The sequence below is a fragment of the Populus euphratica genome, unplaced genomic scaffold (assembly GCF_000495115.2).
Source record: "Populus euphratica unplaced genomic scaffold, PopEup_1.0 scaffold222.1, whole genome shotgun sequence".
Lineage (NCBI taxonomy): Eukaryota > Viridiplantae > Streptophyta > Magnoliopsida > Malpighiales > Salicaceae > Populus > Populus euphratica.
The window spans coordinates 245,120-254,172 of NW_011500024.1; the positions used below are offsets into that span (position 1 = coordinate 245,120).

General features: G+C 31.1%; 1 protein-coding gene across 2 annotated transcripts; it reads left to right on the forward strand.

Annotated features, from left to right (window-relative positions):
• Positions 1–4,084: 4,084 nt before the first annotated feature.
• Positions 4,085–4,911, forward strand: LOC105142069 (oleosin 16.4 kDa-like). Of its 2 annotated transcripts, none has more exons than XM_011049521.1 (2): positions 4,085–4,230; positions 4,290–4,911. In XM_011049521.1, exon 2 carries the CDS (start codon positions 4,306–4,308, stop codon positions 4,801–4,803), a length of 498 nt encoding a protein of 165 aa, XP_011047823.1. In that variant the 5' UTR covers positions 4,085–4,230; positions 4,290–4,305; the 3' UTR covers positions 4,804–4,911. The 2 variants fall into 2 exon arrangements, with proteins under 2 accessions (XP_011047823.1, XP_011047822.1); XM_011049520.1 differs by having other exon boundaries at positions 4,085–4,225; positions 4,285–4,911.
• The last annotated feature ends 4,142 nt before the right edge of the window (positions 4,912–9,053 follow it).

Consider the following 9,053-nt stretch of genomic DNA (forward strand, 5'->3'; position numbering starts at 1 on the left):
TATGTTCTTATTTTTTTTCTTTCTTTTATTATGTTTTGTTAAGTTTATTATGTCAAGGTGAAAAGGTTACACTAATGGTGTAAGAATAAGTATAGTGTAAACTTAACATGGACCTTAATATTTGATACTAACATGTTTTGTATTTGTTATCTTTGCTTATTAAATGGTTAGTCAAGATTTGTATTGTATAACACTTGATACAATAAATACTTGACACTTTCGTAACCCAACCATATGGTGTAACCGACATTTGTGCTATGAAAAGAACTTAATTTGTTATTAACATAAGTTATAATCATGAATGTCTGACAATATTTACAAGTATTAGTATTATTCGAATAAGATATTTAATGTAGTCATGTTAACCATTTATAATTCGATTGAAATTTCCTTTGTGTGTGATTTCCAGTTAAGTAATAAAAAGAGTTTATATTATACTTTTTTGAAATACCATTAGTGGATCCTCTAACTTTGATATTTGTTGTTATCATTATTTAATCCTCACATTAATCTCCATCTCAAAGTTCTCATCAACTTCTTCTTCTTCTTCTATTATTACTATTACTATTAGTATTACTATTATTGTTGTTATTGTTGTTATTTATAATTTATACAAGTTCAACCCCGGTCTTTCCAGATTATTTCTTACTTTGACACTTCTGCACTTAAGAGAAAACATCAATCTTTTGGTTATGTCAATATATATTTCTAATTTATTTTATTAAGTATGGGTAGCTTTGTTTTGTTTAAAAAAAATCATGATAAAATAAAATTAAATAAATCCATAACATTAACTCATTTTTTTTATTATAAGTGAAATTTTACTCCTAACATAGCTTGAGTGACAAAACTAGTAAAATTCAAGGTTGCTCCATGCCATCCTTAATTAATGGTATGAGAAAGAAAGGCCTAGACCTATAGAAAATCAAGTATCTTAAAATAACCTTGAATATTATGAAATATTAGACTTATAGAAAATCATGTATCCAAAATAACCTTAAATAATATGAAATATTAAAAACACTTTTACATCATCTTGATTGATGCTTGTTATAACCCAATTTTGCCTCATTGGCTTTTAATTTTATTTTATGGGGTAAAATAAAAAAATTAAAAGATCAAAGATTTATTTTGATGAAAAGTGTAATTTGTCAGCTTGCACGGAAATTAGAGACTACAATGTGCGTTTGCCATTCTATCCTTATCTTCAAGATAACGATACTTGTCTATTTTTGAATTCAATTCTTAATCAAAATCAAACTTCAAAAAAGAGAATGAGTTTGATTTTAACTTCATTTCTTACAAACGATGAGACTCTTACACTATAAATACAGATCTCAGTGTATGCAGAAAGGGAGATCGAAAGAAAGGAGAGGAGAGAGAGACTTAGGTAAGCCAAACAAAAGCGAAAGAAAATTTAATTACATAAGTACTGTGGAAAAAAAATCAAGCAAGATTCGTTCTCATTTAAAGAGAGTAGCAAAGAATACAAAAGAGGAAAATATTGCCCTATACCGCTTAGTTCTTATTGAAAGGTTCTACAAACTAGGTAAGCTTTCATTCTCCCAGTTTTTGCATTTTAATTATATAGGGGTTGTAACGCTTGCTCTTTAGACTAGCCGGGTCACTAGCTTGTACTAGTGATCGAGCTGATCTAGTTAGGTCCAGCCCATACCGATTGGGCTTGATCTAGCCTCCCCCAAAAAAAAAAATAGTTGGCCGAGTTTGGGCTTTAGGCCTAGCCAGCCCAAATTATGTTTATTAAGGGTGAGTTTGGCAAAAGTTTGATATAAAAAGCAAAATAAAATTATGATTATGATTTCGCGAGTAACAAAAGGAATTCATACAAAATATGGATGTACAAAGATTCAAAATAAAAAAGAAAAAAATAATGGAAACATTTATTTGACTCCTAAATAACCCAAATATAACAAAAATAGATTGACTAGGTCCAAAAAAATATTAGTTAACATGTTTTTGTTGATGCAAATTTGGCTTAAATATTAGTTAACACAACTAAACTTATAAAACACAAAGAAAACAAGATTTTAGAAGTATTTGACCTTCTTTCAGAGCCTAACTCTGATACTAACTAATACGAACTTGATAATCACGTGATCATGCAAGTCATATCAAGAATGATAACAAATCTTAGAAATTCAAAACAAGTCTAATGAATAACACAACGAAAACCTATCTTAGAGCACCAACATTATCTGAATAAGAATCATTACCCTATAAATACCAATTCACAAACAAGAAGTATGAGAACGATGTCACAAAGCCAGTTAATCTTCGATAAATCAATTTGGTTTATTAAAGAACCAAAGAATGCAAGAATCTCTCTTACATAAGTTGAATAAATTCAAGAATCTCTCTTACACAAGCTGAATAAATTCGACAACAATCATATTATCTTGTCTTAATATTTTGTCCTTTCAAAGAGCATTTATACTCTTGAAAATAAACCCTAGTAGATCTATATTTGTGAGTTAAATTGGTCAACTTACAAAAATAACTCAGAACCTATACTATTAAACTTGGATATATAGACACAAACAAGCATTGGGCTATAACTAAAAAACTAGTTATTAAATAAGCCTAAACAAGCCTTGAGTCTTAGCTAATTAATCAAAATCCAAGCTCAATATGAATTAAGCCCATTAGAAATAACGGTAAGGCTATTGACCCTATTAAATAACACAAATAGAAGTTATAACAAAATAAAACCCATGGTAATAAAAAAAATTTGTTTATATGAGAGAAGCACAAGAAAAAAAACTAAATAAATATGAAACAAGGCTTTTATATAAAAGCTTTGTTGCCTTCACTATTACCCTTGAAAAAAAAAAACTTGTTGCCTTTTACTTTTTTATTTTAAAAGAGAAACTGCTGCTAATTTGTTTCCTCTTCAAGCATGCATTCATTTAAATAGCCTCTTATAATCTCATTTTTGAATAAAAAAAACCCTATAAAATAAAGAAAAAAACAACAAAAAAAACTCAAGTCTCCTTGTTACCTCATAAATCCAATAATGGATATGGAATCCTTCCAAATTATTTATAATAGTTATATCTCCTTATTTTACATGGAATCCTTATAGAATAAGTAATTTAATGTGCCTCTAAGAACATTAAGAAATTCATGATACAAAAGAAAACAATGTTTCTCTAATTTTTGTAAATTCCTCGCAGATTTCAGTCTTGACTTCAAACAAATTATTTTCTCTCTTACAGATGAATTAGTTAGTTGATCTATTATACATCGCTATAAAGCTATAAATGTCTACTTTCCAACCCAATTTAAATCTTAGAATAATTCTTTATAGAGCTTTATATATAGTTCAAATAGTAGATAAAGATTCACACATGTAGATTTTACATGATTTTGTCCAATAACTTTGACCATATAGAAAAATCCATTACCAAATTCAGATTTACCTAAAGTTTTCACCCAATGTATAACAGTGTGTATAGAAACTCTTGTAAAAATTTCAGTGGTTCAGTGATAAAATCAAAAGTTATGTTTTATAGTAAAAAACTGGATAGTAAGAGATTTGATGTCAAAATCTAAATCTAACCTTACTTGGATCGAATCAAGTTTTATTGGCTTTTAATCTCATCTTTCAATTAACATTTATGTTATTTTGTTTTTTTTTTCAATTTAACTATAATTATTTTGTTAAAATTATTTTTCAATTCAATTTAACCCTTCAATTGAAAATTTTTATTTGTCTTGTAATTAATTTTTTTCTTGTAATTAATTTTTTTCACCCTTATTCTTTTAATTATTCTTTTAGATCATTTTGTATTATTAATTTTGTTTTTTAATTTTATCTTTTTGTCAGGGATTCGGTTCTTTTTTCTTTTTTCCATTTGTAGGTTTTAATTTAGACTTTGAATTTTTTTGATTTAAAAAATAAATCAAGACAGCCTGTATATCTAGTAATTAGATGTTTATATAGATTTTTTAATTTATACTTTGAAATTTTTTAATTTAAAAAAAAAAATTCATCAAGACGGCCTGGTAATTTTTTGAAAAACAATTTCCAACCTGGCGGAACACAGCACAGCAACATTGCAAACACTCACTAGAAAAGACACACACAACATGCAAGGTTCTTGCAAACATGTGTCGCGTCATTATACTACGTGTCTTTCCCTCCATCTCCTAAAAAATAGCTCTCCTTCCTCTCACCGTCCCTGCCTCCCTCTCTATCTCTCCATTTTTGCATGCCATCTCTGTGATATTAATCCAAGAGCTCAGCTCTCTAAATAAGCCGTTTTTTTTTAAGAAAATTGATCCATGGCTGACTTTCGCCAACAACAGCATCAGCAAAGACCTGGAGGCCAAGGCTTCGCGAGCACCCTCCCAGGAAAGGGACCTTCAACTTCCCAGGTCTTAGCAGTTGTAACCTTGTTATCTGTTGGTGGCTCCCTTCTCTTCCTTTCAGGTCTCACTCTTGTAGGGACACTCATTGGGCTAGCTTTGACCACCCCCGTTTTTGTGATTTTTAGCCCAGTTTTGGTCCCTACAGCCCTTGTGATAGGCTTGGGCGTGTTGGGATTCTTAGCATCCGGTGCTCTTGGGGTCACGGCACTCTCGTCACTCTCTTGGATGGCCAACTATTTGCATAGCTCGATCAGAGGTCCGTTAACACAAACAATGGATCAGGCAAAACGGAAGGCAGAGGAAACAGCAGGAAAAGTGGGCCAGAAAGGTAGAGAGACGGCCCAGACTGTTCAGGGTAAGGCCACAGAAGCGGCAAAGGGTGGTCCAGGTCCAGAGGTTAGCAGGACATGAGGATTCTTGCCGGCTTGGAGACCACCTGACCCATCTTCTTGATTGTCAATTTAGTTGTTGTGTGGCTAGTTATGTGCTTTCCTTGTGTGTTGTTTGTTTATTTGTTTTCTATATATATTAGTTGTATCATTTTCTATTCTCAAATAAATTATACCCTCATTGCGAGGGTTTCTCTGATTTGAATTTTTAATTTTATTATATTTAAGTTTTATTTTTCTTCTGTAAATGAATGATGGGAAAGAATGAAACGAGAATGGGAGTGAAAAGTGAAAATGAAAATCAAACATATTAGGGATGGAATGAAAACAAAAACAAGGAATTTCATGATTCTTTTTTAAAGAGTGTTAACTAAAAAAATTGAGAAAATTATTAATTATAACTTTAATGTACCAATGAACTTAAAATAACTTGAGGAATTTTCGATTTATTATACCTATGCTAATAGTAAATTGTATCAAATTAATAGCATTCAACTTCTAATTATAAAAGATAAGTTTCTTAATTTTTCTTATTTATACTACAAACGACCCATATAGGGTTTCATATGACTGTAAGAAAGTTTAAAAGCACTTTTAAGAGTTAAAATATTAAAATAATAAATTAAATTGTTTTTATCTTTTTAATAATCATATTCTTACGTTGTTTTTCTTCTTTCCAGCTGACCAATTATTAAAGAGAATTCAAGAAATAAGTCCTTGGGCAAGAAGACATGTCTTCACACCTGCAAAGAGACAAGCTAGAAGAGCAGTTGGCAACAATATCCCTCCATGAGCATAATGACAAGTTCGACACTATTAACAACAGCACTCTCAATAATAAATATTATCCATCGACTTGTTGTTTGGTGTCACTTGTAAGGACGAACAAGTTCTGCCAAAAATGGACTAATTTTCAAGTTTAATAGATCGGTAAAACCAAACACCAAAAAGTAGTTTAATATATAGATGAATGGCTAAACTAAAGTCATTTATGCTTAATGGCTTCAAATTAAGTTATTAGAATCATTAAATCTTAACAAACACCACTCGCAAATCTAACTATAAAACCCATAATAGTTAAGCTAACACCGGAGAAGAGAACAAAAAAAATAAAATTAAGACAGTATTTAACCCCACGAAGACAACCATCTACAGTAGTCCCATAGAGAAGCATGCAGCCCATTTCATAACAAGTTTCAAACTCTTACAAAAATAATAGGAAAAAATCACAATAAATTGCATCAGGCGACAGTTTATGGGAGAAAAACTGCAGTCTCCCAAAATAATTTATCAGGAATTTAAAGACAAGTCACACCTCCAAACCAATTCAAAGACAAATCGAGAAATTCAAGATGAGATAAAATTCCCAAAAGCTGAGGGAATCTCACCATAAAAACTATTGCTAGAAAGATAATTTAAGCTAAGATATTAGAGTCACATTACCTTTATGGCTAAGCCTTGAAAAAATGAAGCCCTTCAACCATTGATTGATTCCACAACTAATGCCAAGCTAGTTACAGTAATTTGTGGTGGTGGCACCCCCACTCCCCTCCAAGCTCAATGTTAATGGCTAACAATATAGCTTATTCGTACAATTGAGCTGTCACTAACTTGGACTTCGATAAAAATCTAACAAGAAAAAGAAAGACATTAGGCATAGAAATGCCATTATTGAGCTGGCCCTTGTTCCTGGGCTATCTCTTGTTCGTGCAAGAACTCAAAATCTCATCACACACCAAGCATAAAAACCAGGCGCTCTAGAGCTTAAAAATGATTTTCAATAATGAAATATGATTTTAGTCATTTCTTGAGTTGATTTAATTGTTAGAACAATGGAGTTATGACACATGCTATAATAATTTAATAATGAGTGTAATTATTAGATAGTAAAAATAGTATAAAGATAGCTTTACTAGTTAATTCTTACTTTTTTTTCTAATAATCACAAGTTTACTTTCTAATAATCACAAGTTTACGATCCCTTAAAAGTTATTAAAAATTTATATAATTATTAATTTTAAAATTTATAAAATTAGTTAAGATGCTTGCAAAATGGTCCGGATATCTTTATATTAAAAAATAAAAATAATAACCTAATTACAAAGAAGTCTGTACAAATTAAAATGCTTATACTTCAAAGAACAAAGACACATGAAACATAATGAAGTCATCAAAATTTATATATTACCGCTGACAGGAAATTAGCGTAGGGGAATGAATACATATAATCTGTTAGTTTAGTTCCATATACATGGAGACAAAGCATGCTAGCCAGAATTGGAAAAGACGCAAATTCTGGTGGGTCATATGGTATGAAAAATAAGCCAAGTCCATAGCTTTAGGCTATCTCGTATCAGTTCCATGCACTTGCAAGGACGTGAATGGCACTCAAGGCTACTTCTTTGATACCCTCTACAGTGTACAATCTGGCGACATATATATATATATATCCTAATGTTTCGGGGATTCTCTACAGTGGGCCGGCAGGCTTGGGAGGTTGTAGGACAGGAACAGCTATTTATTGCTGGAGATGTGATTAGTCTACACCTTCTACGTATTCATAGAGGTAGAGACTGAAGAGATAGTGACATGTACAATTCAGGAAAACAATACACCCTAACTGGGATATTTGTAGAGCTTCTATCTGCAGGACTGACAGACTTGCTCGAAATCCAAGCTTAATTGATGTCGGATATTCAAATTCTTCTTGCATAATATAAATGGTGTTAGTTGTTGGAAAGAATAATCTTTTAATGGTAGGTAACTTCTCTGTTTCTTCATGTTCAAACAGAACAAAAGCACTGTTTGACAATAATCCTTGGTACACTGTCAGTTTTCATTTTGTTTTCAGTATGTTCATTGCTGTTCCTTCACAGAATAAACAGAAACCATCAAAACAGAAAAGAAGATACATAAGCTGTCGAAAAATGACAAAGTCCCTCTAGGACTTCCCTAAATGGGGCCGTTTTCACATAAAAGACAAAGGTTAGACTCCTAACTTGGTTCTTAAACAACTACAGCTCCCTTGTCGAAGTCCCTAAAATTAGTTTCGCTATTGAATATTGTCAAAGAATCAACTCAGTTCATAAATTTAAGCCATCAGGTGAAGCTTAACGAATGGTTTTATTAATTTTAATCTACATCAAATATAAACTCAGATTTAAAAAAACAATTGATTAATTTCAACGGATTATCTAATACACATTAGCTGCATTACTCTAAAAGTGTTACTTTCTGATGTGATTGCTCATGTGAAACTGAATTGCTACGTGTAGATGCAAAGAAAGACCTGTTATATATAGCTTGAAGGAGATAGAGGAGGCCACAAGTCACTTCAATGGAATTGCCGGAAAATCAGACAGGGTGGATATGGGAGTGTGTATATTGGAACATTGAAAGGAGTATGATATCATTTCCCCTAGGTGTTTGTCGTTGAGTCTGTTGATCTGAACTTGATCATAAAACCTTGTTGCCAAATCCAATGGAAGCAAGTTGTCACATCCAAGGAATTTTACTCGGAGCTCATTAATATGTTATAAACGATACATCATATTAATGTGCTAAGGATTATATACAGAAAACAGGGCATGGAACACTTTAAAATGCAAATGATTATGTGATAGTTGTGATGACCAAAATATCATTCCTTAGGTGGAGTGATGCAATTAGAAGCTAAAAATAATAATTAAACAAAAAACATAGAATATTTTAATAAGCTAAAAGAGATACTGTAATGTTAGCTTCAAATTTACAAGTTTATTTTCTTTAAAATAATGATTATAAAATCTGTCTTCGTAGAAGAATTACAAAGTCATAAATAGACAAAAACCTACTATCCTATCTCAACTAAAAAACAAGAAAAAAAATCCAAAATTACAAAAAAAAGAAGCACAAAATTGAAAATAAGCAAGAAATCCAAAAATAAGAAGGAAAATCATTAAAACTACAAAAACTGAAAGCCTCAAAGATATTTTTGATATCTAAAGACTTGACTGCTCGAGTAACAATGCAATCATTACTCTAAAGAAAATAGCCTTTAAAAACTCCTATAAAACTTTGAGCGTGATCCAGTTATCAAGTAAAAAGTTATGGCATTTTCAAATTGTTATTTTGGTCTAGTATAATTAGACCTTTTTTTTTTTAGCATTAACCTATCCCACTAGTCCATAAATGCATCTACGACACCATTTAAATAATTTATATGGGGTAGATGCTCATCTAGTAATAGTATACTCACATCTAATTACTCAGAACCATCCATTATCACAAATC